The 22,229-nt window shown below is 42.5% G+C and overlaps 1 protein-coding gene across 3 annotated transcripts in view; it reads left to right on the top strand.

The window, feature by feature from the left end:
• Window positions 1-22,229, top strand: part of SH2B3 (SH2B adaptor protein 3) — a 223,843-nt gene that overhangs the window by 45,645 nt on the left and 155,969 nt on the right. For 2 of the 3 annotated variants that reach the window (XM_073676339.1, XM_073676340.1), the window contains exons 2-3: window positions 9,886-9,927; window positions 10,275-11,075. In XM_073676339.1, the coding sequence (XP_073532440.1) occupies window positions 10,302-11,075 (774 nt within the window). In that variant the 5' untranslated portion in view covers window positions 9,886-9,927; window positions 10,275-10,301. Of the gene's footprint in view, window positions 1-9,885; window positions 9,928-10,274; window positions 11,076-22,229 lie in introns of those variants that run through there. The other variant, XM_073676341.1, reaches the window with a different exon arrangement.

The raw sequence follows: 22,229 nt of genomic DNA, 5'->3' as shown, positions 1-22,229 counted from the left end.
CTTCTTTTTTACCCTGAGTATTGCGTTTTTTTAAATCCACCATACGCTTCCAAAGATCTGAGTCTTTTTATTTAGTGTTAATTTTTATGTTCTTACCAAGGGCATTGCTCACAGAGCAATAATACAGAGCAGCCTATTCACACTCCCCCTTGGTAAAGTCCATAGAAATTAGCACTAAATAAAAAGGCCCATCTCTCTGGAACCGTACGGAGGATTTAAAAAACAAAGAAACTGAATGCTTAGTGGAGCAGCGATGTCTGAAATGGTCAAAACTTGTCCACTCCTAACAAATGTTATTTTTATAGAATTGCGAATCATTTAGTGATTTTGGTTCATCCATATGTTTCAAGACCATTGCAGAGAATCCTATCTATTCAGTTTATTTCCACTGCTAGTATTCAAGATGCGTTGAGTGTTATCAACGAACTAACGCCCATGTTTGCTCTGGTTGATGCAACATCAATGAGATATTGTCTCATGAAAACCAAGCTAACACTGAAATATATGTTGTATATGTTCTGTATAAATAGAATACCTTTATGCTTTTAATTTCCTGAACGACATGTGTTTCCAGTTAAAAGGCATGTTGTATATTCCTGCAATGTTAAAAACAGACATTAATCTATGAGTAGTCTGTGTTTATACAGGGCTTAGGCCCTATGCTTGATGTGTTCTCCTGATGTACATACCAAGGAGCACACTCCACCATTATCAGAGCATATGTGTTCTGTACTGCTGAGTATGACTATGGCTTCTAACACGACTAAATAGTGTACAAAAGTATTGCACAAAGTAATATTTTATGTTTACAGTGCAGAAATATGAACCTCTACAGGCATACAGTTTGTCTGCCACCCCAATACATTTATTAATCTACAGATATGTATGGATTTTACCCCTGATACACTGTGTGCAGAATTATTAGGCAAGTTGTATTTTAGAGGATTATTTTTCTTATTGATCAACAACTATGTTCCCAATCAACCCAAAAGACTCAAATATCCAAGCTTAATATTTTGGGAAGTTGGAGTGTTTTTTTTTTTAGATTTGGCTATCTTAGGAGGATATCGGTTTGTGCAGGTAACTATTACTGTGCAGACTTATTAAGCAACTTAATAAAAACCAAATATAATCCCATCTCACTTGTTTATTTTCACCAGGTAAACCAGTATCAGTGCACAAAATTTAGAAATAAACATTTCTGACATGCAAAAACAAAAAACAAAAAAATTAGTGATGAATATATCCACCTTTCTTTATGATGACGCTCAACAGCCTTCCATCCATAGATTCTGTCAGTTGCTTGATCTGTTTTAGATCAACATCGCGTGCAGCAGCCACCACAGCCTCCCAGACACTGTTCCGAGAGGTGTACTGTTTTCCCTCCCTGTAGAGCTCACATTTTATGATGGACCACAGGTTCTCTATGGGGTTCAGATCAGGTGAACAAGGGGGCCATGTCATTATTTTTTCTTCTTTTAGACATTTACTGGCCAGCCACGCTGTGGAGTAGTTGGATGCATGTGATGGAGCATTGTCTTGCATGAAAATCATGTTTTTCTTGGACGATACCGACTTCTTCCTGTACCACTGCTTGGAGAAGTTGTCTTCCAGAAACTGGCAGTAGGTCTGGGAGTTGAGCTTCACTCCATTCTCAACCCAAAAAGGTCCCACAAGTTCATCTTTGATGATACCAGCCCATATCAGTACCCCACCTCCACCTTGCTGGCGTCTGAGTCGGAGTGGAGCTCTCTGCCCTTTACTGATCCAGCCTCTGGCCCATCCATCTGGCCCATCAAGAGTCACTCTCATTTCATCAGTCCTTAAAACCTTTGAAAAATCAGTCTTAAGATATTTCTTGGCCCATTCTTGACGTTTTATCTTATGTTTCTTATTCAAAGGTGGTCGTTTTTCAGCCTTCCTTACCTTGGCCATGTCCCTGACTATCGCACACCTTGTGCTTTTTGATACTCCAGTAGCGTTGCAGCTCTGAAATATGGCAAAACTGTTGGCAAATGGCATCTTGGCAGCTTCACGCTTGATTTTCCTCAATTCATGGGCAGTTATTTTGCGCCTTTTTTGGCCAAAACGCTTCTTGCGACCCTGTTGGCTATTTGCCATGAAACACTTGATTGTTCGGTGATCACGCTTCAGAAGTTTGGAAATTTCAAGACTGCTGCATCCCTCTGCAAGACATCTCACAATTTTGGACTTTTCTGTCATGGGTGTGTCGCCACGAAGATCGTCACGAGTACACAGCCTGACTTCTCGCAGCTGACTTGTTGGTGCTTTGTGTTTTTCGGCAGTGAGGGAGTTAATTCTCTCTCTCTCTGTGCTAGACGAGGTCCAGCCTCGCCCAGCTGCAATCAATGCTGCTGTAGTGAGACTCCTTCAAATGCCTGCTGGTCTGTTTGGGAAGTGTCGGTGAAAGCATTTCATTCAGACTAACAGAGCGGATCGTGGTGTTTGGAGTTTCTGAGATAAGTGTATTTGGAGTGTTTTTTCCCTTCCTCGCTTTATCATTTATCTCCTTTCCCGTTGGTGTTCCCTCTGTTGTAGTTGTGTAGTTGTTGTATGCAAGGTGGTTTTGGTTTTTCCCTTGTACTGTCTCGTTCGTCTAAGTACTGTGTGTGGGCATATTATTACTTGTCCCCTTTTGTTGTGATCGGGGTCCTTCTCAGGACTAGATTACTTAGGTGCAGGGATCCTCAGGAGGTAGGGGTTACGCTGGCGGCCTGGACCTCTGTACCTTTAACAGTACCTCCAGGTTGAGGGACTAGTCAGGGCCCCAGCTTAGGGTCAGCTTAGGCCCCCTACCTCCAGTATACAGAGACAGCGTGACATTTTCACCGACCCACTTAGTTTTTCTCCAGCTACCATGGATCCAGTAGCCGGTCTAGCTCGGCAGTTGCAGAGTTTGTCCATGGAGCTGGCGGACGTTAGGTCCAAGGTTTTGCATCCTCAGGAGCAAGCCGGACCAGAACCTAAAGTAGCTTTCCCTGACAGGTTCACTGGGGGGCGGGACAAGTTTTTTGTTTTCCGGGAGGCATGCAAGTTGTACTTTCGGCTGCGGCCTCGGTCATCGGGGAGTGAAGAACAAAGGGTGGGAATTGTCATCTCGCTCCTACAAGGGGACCCACAATCTTGGGCGTTCTCTCTTCCCCCGGGCTCCCCGGCTCTCCAGTCAGTGGATAGGTTTTTCGCTGCTCTGGGACTCGTATATGATGACCCAGATCGGATCTCCCTTGCTGAGTCTAAGTTACGTAGGATCCAGCAGGGAGATCGTCCGGCGGAGGAATTCTGTTCGGAGTTCCGTAGGTGGGCCACGGACACCCAGTGGAATGACCCGGCTCTTAGGAGCCAGTTTTGTCATGGTTTATCCGACAAATTACAGGATGTGTTGGCACAGTATGACTCTCCCGCGTCACTGGAAGCCGCTATGGCCCTTGCTATTCGCGTTGACAGACGGCTTCGGGAGAGGTGCGGGATAACTCTACCCCCTGTGATGACTCCACCTCCTACAAGGTCCCCTCATATGGTGGTTCCCCTGGTCAGTCCAGAGGAGCCTATGCAATTAGGAGGGACATCATTTCGGGGGAGGGGACCGGTGGTGCGCCATAAGACAGGAAGGTGTTTCTTCTGCGGGAGAAAGGGACATTTTATTGGGGGGTGTCCATCCCGTCCCTTGCAGAGTGAAGAGTCGTCGGAAAACTGTTGATCCCAGGTTGTGTGGTGGACGGCAATCTGGGAGTAGGTATTTCGTCCCTAGGTTCGTCTCAGTTTCTCGTACCGGCGGAGGTGGTGGTGGGTACGAGAACTGAGAGGATATCTGTTCTTCTGGATAGTGGGGCCGGGGCTAATCTGGTTGATGCTCGGTTTGCCCGGGTTCAAGGTATGCGATTGAGTGAGTTGGCTAAACCCATCCCCATATTCTCGATCGATGCCAGGCCTCTCGGTCAGGGAAGTTTTTTGCAAGCTGTGCATGACGTAAAACTTCAAGTGGGGGCGATACATAAAGAACTGTTGTCTTGCTACGTGTTGGAGGGTCTTCCCACTCCTATAGTGTTGGGCCTTCCTTGGTTAGCTAAGCATAACCCGGTTATTAATTGGCAAACCAGAGAGATAAGCCAATGGAGTAAATTCTGTAATAAAAACTGCATGAACACGGTCATCGGTGCGGTTACTCCTTGGGTCTTACCTCCATTTCTGGCGGACTTTGAGGATGTATTCTCGGAGAAAGGGTGTCAGGAACTACCTCCTCATCGCGAGTATGACTGTTCTGTAAAACTGCTCCCTGAGGCCAAGTTACCTAAAGCTAGGTTGTATAACCTTTCTGGTCCTGAGAGGCAGGCCATGAAGGATTATATTTCAGAAAGTCTGGCTAAGGGGCATATTAGACCTTCATCTTCACCGGTGGCTGCGGGGTTCTTCTTTGTTAAGAAGAAAGATGGAGGCCTACGCCCTTGCCTGGATTTCCGTGAACTTAATCGGATTACGGTCCGAGATCCGTATCCGCTCCCACTTATTCCCGATCTCTTTAATCAGATCGTGGGCGCCAAATGGTTCTCTAAGTTGGATCTCAGGGGGGCGTACAATCTGATTAGGATGAAGGAGGGGGATGAGTGGAAGACGGCGTTTAACACTCCGGAGGGGCATTATGAGAACCTTGTCATGCCATTCGGTCTGACTAATGCCCCGGCGGTGTTCCAACACTTTGTTAATGACATTTTTCGCCGCCTGGTGGGACAGTTTGTTGTCATATATCTGGATGATATCTTAATTTACTCGCCGGATCTGGTGTCTCATCAGGAGCACGTTAGGCAGGTGTTACAGATCTTGCGGGATAATAAACTGTAAGCCAAATGGAAAAAGTGTGTGTTCGCCGTACAGGAACTCCAGTTTTTAGGCTTCCTGGTTTCAGCGTCCGGTTTTCGTATGGACCCTGGGAAAGTGCGGGCAGTTCTTGAGTGGGATCGGCCAGAGAATCTTAAGGCACTACAACGTTTCCTGGGGTTTGCTAATTATTACCGGAAGTTCATTCGTAATTTCTCGTCCATGGTTAAGCCTCTCACAGACATGACTAAAAAAGGGACGGATTTTTCTAGGTGGTCTGACAAGGCTTGTCAAGCATTCTCCTCCTTGAAAAAATGTTTTGCCTCGGCACCCATACTCATTCAACCTGATGCGTCACAGCCATTCATTGTAGAGGTAGACGCTTCCGAGGTAGGGGTGGGAGCAGTATTGTCACAAGGTTCGTCCCCTGGTAAGTGGCATCCGTGCGCCTTTTTCTCTAAAAAATTGTCGTCCGCTGAGAGGAATTACGATGTCGGCAATAGGGAACTCTTGGCCATTAAGTTAGCTTTTGAGGAGTGGCGCCATTTTTTGGAGGGGGCAGTCCATCCGGTCACCGTCATCACCGATCACAAGAACCTGCTATATCTGGAGTCCGCGAAACGTCTGAATCCCAGACAAGCTAGGTGGTCATTGTTTTTTACCAGGTTTAATTTTGTCGTTACATATCGTCCTGGGTCAAAAAATGTAAAGGCGGATGCCTTATCTCGTAGTTTCCCTGGGGCCGGGAATACGGACGACCCGATTCCTATCCTTCAGGAGGGGTTGCTGGTTTCGGCAGTATGCTCTGATCTGGAGGAGGAGGTATTGGAGGCTCAGGGGGACGCCCCTGTTGGACCTCCGGGGAGACTGTTTGTTCCAGATCAGTTGCGAAAAAGGTGATCGAGGCACACCATAACTCAGTTTTTGCAGGACACCCGGGGAGTAAAGCAACTGTGGATCTCCTCTCGCGTCGGTTTTGGTGGCCTAACTTACATAAGGAGGTGGTAACTTTTGTCGCGTCCTGTGGGGTTTGTGCGCGCTCTAAGACCTCACATACCCGTCCGTCTGGGGCCCTCTTACCTTTGAAGATCCCGGAGCGTCCTTGGACTCATCTGTCTATGGACTTTATTACGGACCTCCCTCCGTCTTCGGGTAAAACGGTCATACTCGTTGTAGTGGACAGGTTCAGCAAGATGGCACATTTTATCGCTCTTCCGGCTCTCCCTAATGCTAAAACTCTTGCGCAGGTGTTCATTGGGGAGATTGTGAGGCTTCACGGGGTACCCTCCGAGGTGGTGTCTGATCGGGGGTCTCAGTTTGTGTCCAAGTTCTGGAAGGCGTTTTGTGCACGGCGGGGGATGCATTTGTCATTCTCATCGGCTTTTCATCCTCAGACCAATGGTCAGACGGAACGTATGAACCAGAGCTTGGAGACATATCTCCGGTGTTTTGTGTCAGAGAACCAGGAGGACTGGGCTTCTTTCTTACCTCTGGCAGAGTTTGCTCTTAATAATAGGCGGAGTGAGTCCACTGGTAAGTCCCCGTTTTTTGGGGCATATGGTTTTCACCCCCAGTTTTGTACTTTCAGTAGGGGGGGCTCTTCGGGGGTTCCTGAGGAGGAACGATTTTCCTCATCACTCGCTTCAGTATGGAGAGGGGTGCTGAAGAATCTGAATACTATGGGGAACCGATACAAACGTATGGCTGATAGGAGGAGAGTGTCTGGTCCGGACCTAAGTGTGAACGATCGGGTATGGTTGTCTACCAGGAATATTAAACTTAAGGTTCCCTCCTGGAAACTGGGTCCCAGGTTCATCGGGCCGTACAGAATCAGTTCTATTATTTATCCGGTGGCATTCCGTCTTGACCTCCCCCCTACGTTTAAAATTCACAACGTGTTCCACAGATCGTTGCTTAAGAGGTATGTGGCGCCGGTGGTACCGTCACCTTTACCTCCCCCTCCAGTGGTGGTCAATGGTAACTTGGAGTTCCAGGTATCGAGGGTCATCGATTCACGCTTTAATCGCCGGTCCCTTCAGTACCTGGTTCATTGGAAAGGGTATGGTCCTGAGGAGAGGATGTGGGTTCCTGCGTCGGATATTAACGCAGACCGATTAGTTCGGGCCTTCCACACGACTCACCCGGATAAACCTGGCCCTGAGGGTCCGGAGGCCCCTCGTAGAAGGGGGGGTACTGTCACGGGTGTGTCGCCACGAAGATCGTCACGAGTACACAGCCTGACTTCTCGCAGCTGACTTGTTGGTGCTTTGTGTTTTTCGGCAGTGAGGGAGTTAATTCTCTCTCTCTCTGTGCTAGACGAGGTCCAGCCTCGCCCAGCAGCAATCAATGCTGCTGTAGTGAGACTCCTTCAAATGCCTGCTGGTCTGTTTGGGAAGTGTCGGTGAAAGCATTTCATTCAGACTAACAGAGCGGATCGTGGTGTTTGGAGTTTCTGAGATAAGTGTATTTGGAGTGTTTTTTCCCTTCCTCGCTTTATCATTTATCTCCTTTCCCGTTGGTGTTCCCTTTGTTGTAGTTGTGTAGTTTTTGTATGCAAGGTGGTTTTGGTTTTTCCCTTGTACTGTCTCGTTCGTCTAAGTACTGTGTGTGGGCATATTATTACTTGTCCCCTTTTGTTGTGATCGGGGTCCTTCTCAGGACTAGATTACTTAGGTGCAGGGATCCTCAGGAGGTAGGGGTTACGCTGGCGGCCTGGACCTCTGTACCTTTAACAGTACCTCCAGGTTGAGGGACTAGTCAGGGCCCCAGCTTAGGGTCAGCTTAGGCCCCCTACCTCCAGTATACAGAGACAGCGTGACATTTTCAGAGCCCGTCAAATCTCTCTTCTGACCCATTTTGCCAAAGGAAAGGAAGTTGCCTAATTAAGCTCACCTTATATAGGGTGTTGATGTCATTAGTCAACACCCCTCCTCATTACAGAGATGCACATCACCAGATTTACTTAATTGGTAGTTGGCTCTCAAACCTATGCAGCTTGGAGTAGGACAACATGTATAAAAAGTATCATGTGATCAAAATACTCATTTGCCTAATAATTCTGCACGCGGTGTAGATTTTAGTGGTTTAAAAACTATTTTTCAATCAATTGAGGATGCTTTGATGCAAAGGTCTCAGTTCACCATTATACCCCTTCAATTTCCATACTGAGCACTTTGCCACATATTGATTGACAGCGCTGAAGCGAGTGCGGCCTGAACTCAATCAGTGACTCTGTGCCTCACTGTAGCAGTGCCCAGCCGCGCTCACAAACGTTTTTCCTACAGGTCAGTGTGAATACAGGGATACCAAATCCTTTAACATTCTATTGATTTACAAATTAAACTTTGTTTCATATGTGGCAATATGTTCTGAGACCCATCATTTTTCTTTTTCATTTTATGAAGGTGTGTGATGGCTTTATTATTTGCAAGGAAACCATAGTGTTGGGGTACATATGACTTTTTTTTATTGAATTTTTATTTTATTTTATGGGAAGGCGAGAGGACCAGAAAGGGGCAATTCTGTTATTTGTTTGCGACGTTTGCCAAATAGTTTAATAGTTTAAAATTTTAGATCTTTTATGTGATGAATGGGAAAATGATAGTGATATAAAGTGTTACACACTTTTTAGTCCCACTAGGGGACATAAACAGGCAGTCCCGCACGACTGATACACAATGCCATACTTCCAGATTGCTGTGTGTTTTTCGTTTAGATTACTAATGCTAGTACTAAGATGGCAGACATAGGGACCTTTATTAGCCCCCTGTGACGCTAGTCACTACTCACAGACAAGCCGTGAGCCTCGGTAGTCAAGAGGTCCGGGGTCAAAAGCCAGAAGGCACGTCATAGACAGAGGAGTGAGACAAAGGCGTAGTCAGGTAACAGTCCAAGGTCAGAATTCCAAGAAGGTAGCAGATCACGACAAAAGGGCTAGGCAAACAGATGGTCAAGGCAAATCCAAGGTCGAGCAACAAAGATCAGAATGCAAGGCTAATGGCACAGAGCAAACACATACCTCTATTAATAACTCTGAACAGGAGACACATGGATGAAGCCCCGACACACCCTGGTCCTGATTGGACGGCTAAACTGTCACTGAAGACACTAACAGTTCAGCACGCCCCTGCATCCGATTGGACAGCTGAACTGTCACTTACCATGCCGACAGCGCAGCACACCTCTGTCCTAGATTGGACGGCAGAACTGTCATTCACTGTGTCCAGACACACTGATACGAGGAATTGTGATACCCCTGACTTCCACGATAATCTATCAGCACCCCACATTCACATTCCAGGAAGAGGGTTGAGAGGCAATGGGTTGAATGGTCCTGTAACAGTCAGTCTAATTGAAAACCTGCAGAGACTATGGGTTTATTTCTAAATTTCTTTTGCATTTCTGACTGGTGAACAGTTGAGGAAGAGGGGAGAGGCTCCTGCTGCATTCATTTGTCTTACAGCCTGACACTGGTTTGTAAGGAGGATGGTGGGTAACATGTCTGATGTTCTCGGACACAGATTTCCTAATCTTTCTTAGAATTTATTATTGTATGACACAAAACATGGTAGAATAAAATGAGGAAATTAATGGATGAGGTACTGGGACATTTTTTTGTCAATGTAAATTAGGCTTCATGGAGGGCTAATTTATCGAACGACTTTATTATTCCCCACCAAGCAATGTAATTAGTTTGGTGACCCTGAAGCTCCTGACAGGTTTTCTTGAAATAAATTAATACCCATTACTAAGATCAGCATGTTAAGAATTGAAGTTATTCCTCCCGATTAATTAAGACTGCTCATATTGGCATAGCTGGCCAGAACTGGCATGAGAATTCCAAAAGTTGCAAACTTTTTGCTAAACTCGTGAGTCGCGCAAAATTTTTGTGACTTTTTAGTTGTTCTATAGTTTTGAATTTCTTCCCTTTGAATTTTTGTATTTTCTTCCCTTTGATTTTTTGTACATCCATGTATTTATTAGAAAAAAAATGGGGAAAATATCAAAACACTTTTTTATTGATTACTTAAACTTTTGTATTATATTTTACAGGCTGGAAAACAGTGGTACCATTGCACAAAGGAGCAATAGCATGTACGTACTCTAAAACTTTTTTTTGGGGGGAATCATATTTATATTTCATAGCAGAACCGAATATTCTATTTAATTTCATAGTATAACATTACTTTGTGTTTTAGACTGACACTATACTGTCAAGTATTTGTCTATTTTTTGAGGCCAATCGTTCATGTCAAACCATAACCTGATTCAAATAATCTGTTCAGAGTGGTGAACTAGAGGTTTAAGCTTTAGATTGATGCTATGAGATAAGTGTTGTAACCTAATGAATACTTTATTATAAAGCTTCCTCTTCGCAAACAAGACAGTGAATTGTCAGCGGAAAGCCCCTCATTTAATGTTTCCTTTTTCTGCTTTCGTAGCATACCACAACTGCTTCAGTCACTGCAATGAATGGGGACACTATTCAACCTGAAAGTTCCTCCGTCCCTCAGGGCTGGAATGAGTTTTGTGAGCTTCATGCCATCTCCACTGCTAGAGAATTGGCAAAGCAGTATTGGTTGTTTGCTAACCAAAATCCGCACCATGACATCCTGGCCACAGAGAACTTCTCCTTGCAATTCACGGATCTTTTCCAACAGTATTTCAGGAACGAGGTGAGGGAAAGTTGGGGCATGGACCAATACAGATTCTTTCCCTTCAATAGAGTAAAAGATTACAGAGAGACAGGTGGCAGGACATCAGAGGAACCTCCTAGTACGGTTGCAGCAAAAGTGGAGGTGGACTTGACAGCTCGCCATGAACACACTGAGCAGACACCTAATGACTCAACTGTCCAACAAGTGCCTAAGGCATGGAGCTCTGAGGAACTCCAAAGCAACATCTCTCCCCCTCCTCCAAGACAATTCATTCGATTCTCTTTCAGTGATATCAGGAGGAGTATTCGAAATATATTCCGGAGAAAGTCTGCAGATTCCTCGGAAGCCAGGGACATTGACACAGATTTGGCACAGTCACCGACCTGGCATAAAAGGATTTTGCAGTGGACTTTGAAAAGGGAGCCTGTGTTTGAAATTCGAAAGGAAGGACATTTAAATTACAGCATGGTAGATGAGACAGGTCTGGACAGTGGGACTTTTTGGCAGAGGTGTCGGTTGATTGTACGGAAAGCAAGCTCTTTGGAAAATGAGGAATATCTATTAGAATTGTTTGATCCACCCAAGGTAAGTTTAGTATTTGTTGGTAGGAATAATGACTGTCATGGATGCTCCATCATTGCTTGTTTTCTGCTTTTAGAGTGAAGAAATGTATAAAGTGTAACCGTCATTTTTATTTATATTTCATAAATCAGGAAAATGAGAAACTTTGTAATATATCTTATCAGAGAAATCTGCTTCTTTCTCCTCCAGGTCTGATCTTTCACTCTCATGGGAAAAATCTTGAAATCTGTATATAATTATGAGATAGAAGATGACAGCTGGTGCTTTTAAAACTCTGTGGGGAGGATTAAGGAGGAGCTAAAGGCAGACACAATCAGCTACAGTTTCCATAGAACTTTATGAGCACCAACTATCATCTCTTAGCTCAATAATGGGAAAATCTGTATTCACTGAAGATATATTTTACACATGAATTGAGAATTTTGAGACTGAATGATTGTTTTAGAGCAGGGATGTCAAACTCAAACACGCAGAGGGCCAAAATGAAAAACTTTGACAAAGTCGCGGGTCAACCAGTATACACTATAATGGCCCCACATAGTCCTTCATATAGAATAATGGCCTCACATAGTCCTCCGTACAGAATAATGGCCCCACGTAGTCCTCCATACAGAATAATGGACCCCACATAGTCCTCCATACAGAATAATGGGCCCCACATAGTCCTCCATACAGTATAATGGGCCTCACATAGTCCTCCATACAGAATATTGGGCCCCACATAGTCCTCCATACAGTATAATGGGCCTCACATAGTCCTCCATACAGAATTATGGGCCCCACATAGTCCTCCATACAGAATATTGGGCCCCACATAGTCCTCCATACAGAATAATGGGCCCCACATAGGGGTGGCAGTTCTGATGTTGGGGGCCAAATATAACAATCCTGTGGGCCAAGTTTGGCCCATGGGCCGGAGTTTGACATGTATGTTTAAGAGGGAGAATGAATTGGATTTCTCTAATAAGATATATTACAAAGTTTCTTACTTTCACAAGTATTATTGATTTATGATAATGGAACACTTTTATGCTGGTTATGCAATCATATAAGAAGTGACTCTGGATCATTATATTACTAAGCCCCACTATGAGTTTTGAAAGCAACAAGTCCCGGTGATTAATGTGCAGCACAAGTATGGCACTAGTAATACAGATTTCAGAAAGTAGCAGTGCCGGTACTTTTCTTCTTAGTTGAAGTTAACTCTCTGCTCAGAGTACAGTCTGGAACGTTCAGCGAGTTCTCAGCGATTATATCAGGTGAAGTGCAGGTGAAGTGATGGCAGTAGGTCAGTGTATGCTTTACTCTTGGATGTCAATGATTGCTATATTATGTTCATTTTGTTTTATACTTTGTATTACTTCAGTCACTTTATGATATATTGGATGTTTTTATTTAATATAGTTAGTCGTCCATTACATCCATCTGCCTCAATTATTTCAATGGTATCCATAGATTTTACATAACTGTCTCTTTATCCATACATTCTTTTAAGAAAAATTAATGTGGCTTTTAGACAATCTGGTTAATCAGAGGAAAATCGCATTCAGTTACTCTGTATTTGCTTGTTATAATTTATCCCTGTATAGAAGTAATTCAGGATCCTTGCAGCCACACTAGGAATGCAAACAAATTCTGGGAACATCTTTTGGTGATTGAATTGTCCAATCTTAGCCAATATTTGCTGCTACCATAAGTGTTAAATGGTGTTATGATGTTAATATTTACAGTACAGACCAAAAGTTTGGACACACCTTCTCATTTAAAGATTTTCTGTATTTTCATGACTTTGAAAATTGTACATTCACACTGAAGGCATCAGAACTATGAATTAACACATGTGGAATTATATACTTAACAAAAAAGTGTGAAACAACTAAAAATATGTCTTATATTCTAGGTTCTTTCAAAGTAGCCACCTTTTGCTTTGATGACTGCTTTGCACACTCTTGGCATTCTCTTGATGAGCTTCAAGAGGTAGTCACCGGAAATGGTTTTCACTTCACAGGTGTGCCCTGTCAGGTTTAATAAGTGGAATTTCTTGCCTTATAAATGGGGTTGGGACCATCAGTTGTGTTGTGCAGAAGTCAGGTGGATACACAGCTGATAGTCCTACTGAATAAACTGTTAGAATTTGTATTATGGCAAGAAAAAAGCAGCTAAGTAAAGAAAAACGAGTGGCCATCATTACTTTAAGAAATGAAGGTCAGTCAGTCCGAAAAATTGGGCAAACTTTGAAAGTGTCCCCAAGTGCAGTTGCAAAACCCATCAAGCGCTACAAAGAAACTGGCTCACATGAGGACCGCCCCAGGAAAGGAAGACCAAGAGTCACCTCTGCTTCTGAGGATAAGTTTATCCGAGTCACCAGCCTCAGAGTTCTAGCAGCAGACAAATCTCTACAACAACTTTTAAGAGGAGACTTTGTGCAGCAGGCCTTCATGGTAAAATAGCCACTAGGAAACCACTGCTAAGGACAGGCAACAAGCAGAAGATACTTGTTTGGGCTAAAGAACACAAGGAATGGACATTAGACCAGTGGAAATCTGTGCTTTGGTCTGATGAGTCCAAATTTGAGATCTTTGGTTCTAACCACCGTGTCTTTGTGCGACGCTGAAAAGGTGAACGGATGGACTCTACATGCCTGGTTCCCACCGTGAAGCATGGAGGAGGAGGTGTGATGGTGTGGGGGTGCTTTGCTGGTGACACTATTGGGGATTTATTCAAAATTGAAGGCATACTGAACCAGGATGGCTACCACAGCATCTTGCAGCGGCATGCTATTCCTTCCGGTTTGCGTTTAGTTGGACCATCATTTATTTTTCAACAGGACAGTGACCCCAAACACCCCTCCAGGCTGTGTAAGGGCTATGTGACGAAGATGGAGAGTGATGGGGTGCTACGCCAGATGACCTGGCCTCCACATTCAGCAGACTTGAACCCAATCGAGATGGTTTGGGGTGAGCAGGACCGCAGAGTGAAGGCAAAACAGCCAACAAGTGCTAAGCATCTCTGGGAACTCCTTCAAGATTGTTGGAAGACCATTTCGGGTGACTACCTCTTGAAGCTCATCAAGAGAATGCCAAGAGTGTGCAAAGCAGTCATCAAAGCAAAAGGTGGCTACTTTGAAGAACATAGAATATAAGACATATTTTCAGTTGTTTCACACTTTTTTGTTAAGTATATAATTCCACATGTGTTAATTCATAGTTTTGATGCCTTCAGTGTGAATGTACAATTTTCATAGTCATGAAAATACAGAAAAATCTTTAAATGAGAAGGTGTGTCCAAACTTTTGGTCTGTACTCTATATCTGGAGAATTTAATGAATTGACAAATTTCAACAGCATTCTTTGATCAAACTTTCACGCAATGTTAAAAGATTATTGCCACAATTTCTAGTTATCTCCTATCTAAAGGATGGGGGATGCTTTATTAACTCCTGGGGGTGTAAAGCCCCCGTCTCACATAGCGAGATCGCTAGCGAGATCGCTGCTGTGTCACGGTTTTGGTGATGCAACAGCGACCTCACCAGCGATGTCGCTATGTGTGACACTTTGCAGCGATCAGGCCCCTGCTGTTAGGTCGCTGATCGCTGCAAAGTGTCCTGGACCATTTTTGTGTGTGACCAGCGGGAGCAGCGATCAGGCTGGTAACCATGATAAACATCGGGTTACTAGGGGCACACGCGTGTGCCCCTAGTAACCCGATGTTTATCATGGTTACGAGCCTGCTAAAGTGAGCGGGTTACTAGGTGCGCGTGTGCCCCTAGTAACCCGATGTTTACCATGGTTACCAGCCTGCTCCTGCTTCAGCAGGCTGGTAACAAGGAGCAGGACATCATGGAAAGATTCTTTCCACGATGTCGCTGCTCCCCTGATCGTTGGTGAGCCTGCCTGTTTGACAGCTCACCAGCGACCACATAGCCACGCAGCAACGATCCCTGACAGGTCGTATCGTTGTCGGGATCGTTGCAGCGTCGCTAAGTGTGACGGGACCTTAAGTGATCCCAAGAACAGGATCCAGAACCACAAGAATGGCAGAGCACCATCTTAAATAAAGTGAAGGTGCACAGCTCAACCTCTAGTCCATTCATTGTCTTTGGAATTGCTGTACTTGTCTTTCTCCAGCAATCCCACAGACAGTAGATAGAGCGGAGGTTGTAAATGCAGAATTTCACTCCTTACTGGGGTTCTGGACCTTTGCTCTCGGGATCGTGGGGGTCCCAGCAGTTATCCCCTATCCATAGAATAACGTGCAATACAGAGAATATTTGCAATACGTACATTGAGTGAAAGCAGGCAACACATCTCAATACAATTTTATGTGATTATGCTCCTGCATATTCTTGATGTGTCTTTTTTGTCTGTATTTTTTATTTATCATTTAGCAAATAGTAGCCATTTTCATCGATAGCTACGGTCTTTATGAGGTAAATCAAACATTTGGGAGTCGGTTATATATTTAGTGATAGAGTGAGCAAAAAACACATGTAAATGCAATATTTTAAAAGATATGGAGACCATGGTGGTATGTTTTTAAAGTAAATCTATGTCTTTTTTTGCTAAAATATTTTTTTTAATTGGGAATCATTAAAAATTGTGGCCCGTTTGGCTTTTCATTATGTATCAAAGTATATGGGGCGGTACGGTGGCGCAGTGGTTAGCACTGCAGTCTTGCAGCGCTGGGGTCCTGGGTTCAAATCCCACCAAGGACAACATCTGCAAGGAGTTTGTATGTTCTCCCAGTGTTTGCGTGGGTTTCCTCCGGTTCTCCAGTTTCCTCCCACACTCCAACGACATACTGATAGGGAATCTAGATTGTGAGCCCCAACGGGGACAGCAACAATAATGTCTGTAAAGCGCTGCAGAATATGTTAGCACTATATAAAATAAAGTTTATTATTTATTATTACATTACAGAATGTTAATGCTGAATACATTAGGGAGCTTGTCTGACAATAGGATTTATAACCCTTAACTCTCTTCTCCTGAACAATCTCCTTAGATGACTTATAACCAATTGAAACGTCACCTTTCATTTATTCATAAATCAGCTTCGATAATTGCTCAGATGAAGAGAGATAAGGGTTACCTTAGTTACGCCATTCTGCAGTCTACTGTGACACATAGAATCCAAATGGACCAAATTGTTTAGTGAATTCTTATTGCAAAAAAAAGCCATAAATATATGCATTTAAGTCAAAGAATATCTGCAAATGTGTCCATATCCTTTATTCTTTACATCAGCTTAAATAATGTTCAATTAGCTGTTATTTCTTGGTAGCGTACATTCACCAGAAATGTGACAATTGACAATTTATAGGTTGACTTCGCTTTTCTTTTTTGATTACCTTTGGACTCAGTCATTATCATATACCTGTGTGTCGCTAGTGTGTTTCCTTGATACTTTCATTGGTTAGTCACATGACTGTTAGAATTCTTGAAATTTCATTTTATATCAATTCTTAAGGATGAAGTGTGTAGTTAGCTTCTAATACTGGCTGGTCCTCATGCTAATCAATGACTGAGATTACAGGCCTTATTTGTTACTAAACATACAAAGCCTTTCTACTGGCATGGTCAAACATATGGTGGAGAATGTGATCTTAACCCTAGAACGCATGACCATAAAAATCTACTTTTTCACATACCTGGGGCCTTTTAGGCCCGTGTGCAAATAACATGGAATAACTCAAACAAAAATGACAAACAACTGTATACCTGAGGAATACCTAGAGTTTCAAAATTCTAACTAAAGTAATCTTGCAGAAAATAGAAAACAATTAACAGGGCGGGCCTGCGAGGCCCCAGGTATGCGTTCTAGGGTTAAGTTGGGTGCTGTCCCGTTAGGACTACTTCTTTTTAAAATACAGACTTGCTGTCAGTCTGCTGATCACTGGAGAAACCAGCATGTAGTTGATTATCATGGCAGAAGCTGGGGCAGGGAAGGCACTGCTGTAGGCACAGATTTATGCAATTACCATTTTCATTAGAAAATGCTTGTACTGCTTCTATATTCTGACATTATTTGGACAAAAAATGATGTAAGGTCTAATTCTCATGTCCGTTACTATCGTAGACGAGACATCCGTTTTATAAATGAATAGCACTAGGACACTTTATATAGTTCATGGATTATGTTCCACAGTCTGATTTTTTTCTAATGAATTGGTCAGCATTTTACATGGTTTGCACACTGATGCCGTCTGCGTTGCAACTATGTGTCTTCTTGAAACACAATTTTGTGAATAATGACTAATTAAGCACACGACTCATTGTTCTAAATATGTATTGCTTCATTTCCTCTATGTTGACACTGAATGGAAATTGAACACACACTGACAGATAGCTGATCTACATGGTTTTCAGCATGGGGGACACCTTGTGCTGAGCTTATTGTCAAAGCATGCTTGTCAAAACTGTCTGTGGCGCACAAAGTGTGTCGATTAAAATATTAAGATGTAGAAGCAACACCATCATTTAAAAAACAAAATTATGTAATCTATTGGTAGCCACTGAAGTTTAGGGTATCATGACACCTCTTAAAACATTGCTGTGGTCATATGCAGAATCTGGAGCATACCTGTCATTATTGAACAATATTAGTAAGTTATACAACTCTTTTAAGGCTAGATTCACATAGTGCAGCTTTTTATTCTTTTGGGTTTTTTTTTTATACAAAGCTAGGGCTGTATTAAAAGTGTGATATCTTTGTGTATATATAAGACCAAGTTCACATAGTCCAAGCACAAACCCACAAAGCATGGACTGGCCTTGGGTCTCCTGACCCAAACTTGACAGCTTCATGTATGCCGATAAGCCTGTCGATTTCAAGTCAGGAGTTCCTCTGTCCAATCGAAACGATGCATCATGCTCCTTACTTGGACCTCTAAACATGGATGTGTGAATCCAGCCTTAGACTAGCTTTGCGTGATCTAGAATGTTCCATGTCTAAAATTTAGGCTTTCCTATTTACACTAGGAGATACAATTCTGGATGATGGCTGTGTTTGCAAGTTTTCAAGTAACTGTGAATGACTGTCTGAGCAAAAAGTGTCAGAACAGCAGTTTGTATGGAAATTTCTTACCGGAGTAATGTTGTCCATGTTTTGCATAGACTTACCTCTGTATGAAATGCACAGTAAGGTCATGTATTTACTTTGGCAAACAGTAGGACAGTTGGGGAATGTTTCATTTATGTATCAGTTTAATTATGTTGTGTTAGGAGTTCTGTTTAGTTAGTTCAATTTGGGTGTGATATGAAAATGGCAGCAGGATAACAACCTGCATCTGTAAAGGGCTGAATCTCATTGTGGATCTACGTGTGATTTACAGCCTGTGTTCACTGAAAGATAATCGTGAAACAAGCATGTTTAAAGGCAATCTGTCAGCAAGTTTTTGCTATGTAATCTGACTACAGCATGAAGTAGGGGTTAAAACATGGATTTCGGCAATGCCTCACTTAAGTAGCTCACTGTCTATGGACTTTGTATATACAGAGCCTCGTGTGGGCGGGATTAGCTTTCTCAGCTCTGCTTCATTACTAAATCTAAAAGCTCTGATTGTGTGAGAACGGCTGCACCCAGTAATCGAAGTGATACATCGTTGGATTCAGCTTCTCTTTGCCTACATCAGGCTGCTCTCAGATGAGGTAGCAAAAATCTGCTGACAGATTGACAGTTATCTTTCAGTGCAAATGCAGCTTAAGGGTCTGTTTACACATGCCAACCAGCGGCACGATACGACCAACAATCGTTAAACCTTTACCGATCTGCGGCCATTTAATAGCCTGTTTACACAGGCAGACCAAAGTAAACAAAGTGCACTATGCGATTTGTAATTGATTGCTCACTGCCCTTAGGCTGCCGTGCTACTCCTGTTTATACAGGACAATGCGCATCCAAGAAAAATGATCTTGTGTACTGCTCAAAAGATCATTTTACCCGATAAACGAGCATTTTTCTCTTTTATAGAGTGATTCTGGTTAAACTGCAAAATACTCGTGAAACAACCGTTTTTAAGAACATTCGTTCACAATTATTTTTCTCTGTAAATGCAGCTTAAGGCAATGTTCACACAATAGCAAATGTGAAAATGCAAGCGAAACTGCCTAAAACAAAGAATTCATTTAATTGTATTTTCAGCTTGTGGTTTTATTGCATTTTAGTTAATGTGACATTTTGTTGTAATGACACATCAAGTGGTTCTTAAAGCCTTTTTACAGGAGTTCCTCCATGTATCCTTCTTCTTTGCTCCTCTGCAGTAATGTTGGGTACTTTCTGCAGCTGCGAATGTGTTTCGGTTCCTGTTCACTAAAAGTTATTGAATTAACGCCCCGCTGTACTGGCAAGAAATCATTGTGTAGTTTGCGTTTTTCTGTTAAAAAAAACAAACAAGGCATGCAGGGTTTAAAAAAAAAGCAAAAAGACAAAAAAGGAAATTAAGTTTATGTTTTTTTCTAATAGTGAAATAGTGCTATAAAAAAAAATCACATGGCTGTTCTTTAAAGGGGTATTCCCACCTCCAAGATCCTATCCCAATATGTAGTAGGTATAATAATAGTAATATTAGCAAATATCTCCAATTAGAAATGTAGTAGATTTTTTCTGATTCACTATCTCTCTTTCCTCATGTGCAGGCATCGCAGGACCTTAGGTATCCATTGTTACGACCACTGATAAAGTCACAGTTAGCTAGTTGCTAGTGGACGTAACCATGGATCCCTAAGGTCCTGCGATGCCTGTGCATGAGGTAAGAGAGATAGCAAATCAAAAATACTATACTACATTTCTAATTGGAGATATTTGCTAATATCATTATTATTACACCTACTACTTATTGGGATATGATCTTGGAGATGGGAATACCCCTTTAAAGAGAAGCTAAAATTTAATTTCAGAAAATGACCTATAAATTAAATCAGGTTTTTGTGTTAAATGTTTTTTTTTTTGGTCAGTCTTTTTTTACTTTTTACATACCACAGTCTTTATTAAAGAATAATAAACAGAAATCTTTAAATTTTCACACTGGCCGAAAAGGCTTTTTCAGACTCTAACTTCCATTTGTTTCAGGAAGCAACAATGTACACAGCCATAATGGTCACATCCCAACCCTATCTTTTGTATTGAAGTGTCTAATAAGCGTGAGCAAATGTCACTGAGATGGAAAGGGGGGGGCAAGGTCAGCTGTGACATTAATGGGGTTGTACGCTACAAGGGCAACCTCTTCTCACTCTGAAGGTTTAGTAATGTGTTAAAATAAAAAGACCTATACTCACCTCCCGTGCAGATGCTATTCCAACGGTGCACTCGCATTACCGGGGCTCATATGAGGTTATGTCATGTGTGCCCTGCACCCAATCAGCACTGGCGTCACTGTCCCCACCTTTGGACGTATAAGTAATCAAGTGGAAGTGAGTGGCCAGCCGCAGCTCTGACTGCCACTTCATTACTTATATGTCCGAATGCCGGAACAGTGACGCAAGCGCAGGGCTCACATGACATAGCAACCTCACGCGAGTGTCAACACCGCTGAAACACCCCGGCACGGGAGGGGAGCATAGGCATTTTTATTTTATCGAGGGTAAACATTTAGAGTGAGAAGGGGTTGTCCTAGTAGTGGATAACCCCTTTAACTTTTGTGATTGGTGACTGACATGTTATCAGTTGCATATAGAGGTGTTAATTATCATTGTAATCCTGCCTCTGCTGATAAGAAAACTCCTGTAAACTCTTCTTGATAGGACCAGGATGTATTAGCCTAATAAAGCCCCAGTTGCCAGTGTGAAATTTTCAAAATTGCCATTATTCTTTTATTCAATAAAGATCATTATTTGGAAATATAATAGCTTCTCTGCAAGTCACTGTCTCAAAAACAAGTTTTTGAGTATAGAACATGTACAGTATTAGCGATCTATACTTCTTTGGGCTACATACTCACAAATGGTCATCTTCACTCTTTAGTTCATAGGACAGGCATTTGATCAATGTGCTTTTTTATGTCGTCACCCAAAGAAAATTTTAGCTCATATTTGTTGCATATTTTATTATTACATTTCGTATAGGCAATCAAAGATGGCTATACATCAACTATTTATATCTCTTAATTTTGGAAATATTTTGACACATGCTAAGGCTAAAATAGCAATGTAGTGTGTAGTGTATACTCCACCATACTGCATACACACATCAGCTCAAAGGACTACCTCTGTTGCAAATTGAGCCCTCCCAATCGAACATATGGTGTTCAACATTAAAGGGGTTATCTGAGAGTGATATATGAGTATGAGATAAGATGGAGTCAGATACCCAGCACCCCCACCGATCAGGTGATATGTGCGCTGTCCAGTTCTAAGCAATGTACGGAGAGGAACACTTCCAGAAAACTGCTGTATTCGGCAGCTGACATTAAATAATGTGCAATGTTCCGTACATTACATCTGGCCTCTCCCAGAGCAAATATCAGCTGATCATAGTAGTGCCGGGTGTCACACTCGCAAAGATTTCATATTGATGATCTATCAGTCTATGGACTACCTCTTTAACACCTTGTTTTTAATGCAATGGATGTACGTCAGTTTAGTGTGATAGAAAATTGTGACGTTTTTGCATTTTCCAACAGTAAATGTGTTGGGCAGTACACAGACCACTAATGTCGTGTCCTTAGAGATTTACAGAGGAAGTCACAACATCCTCTCCCACTTCCTATAAAAAAATACACGTTTCAAAATATAATGTTGCCTAAAATTCCCTAACCAGTTGCACTTCTTCATACTTAAGTTTTACTTCCCTTGCTGATAGTTTCTATCAATTTCTGCAGAAGTCATAATGTGAAGTATGTACTCTGCTGACTTGAGAAACATCATAAATGTCCTCATTTCATACAAGTAATAGTGTGCCAAAAAGCGTGCTTGATATTTCCCAACATGTCTGAATAGTCTACCAAACTGTCTTATAGAAAGGAGAGCATTATTTTGTTATAAGGATGCATTGCTTGAATTGATTTTTAAAATGTAAAGAGGCTTTCTGTACTTGTTGGCTTGACAGAAAACTAGTCACAGAGTTTTGCCTTATTGGGACCTACAGTGATCAGCTGTAAACTGTGGGGATACAGGATGGAGCTAATTCATCAAAGTTTTAATACATAAAATGGGTGGAGTG

The sequence above is a fragment of the Phyllobates terribilis genome, unplaced genomic scaffold, assembly GCF_046119375.1.
Source record: "Phyllobates terribilis strain yellow unplaced genomic scaffold, ASM4611937v1 Scaffold_1__5_contigs__length_1240528914, whole genome shotgun sequence".
NCBI lineage: Eukaryota > Metazoa > Chordata > Amphibia > Anura > Dendrobatidae > Phyllobates > Phyllobates terribilis.
This window is presented reverse-complemented; position numbering and strand designations above follow the sequence as displayed.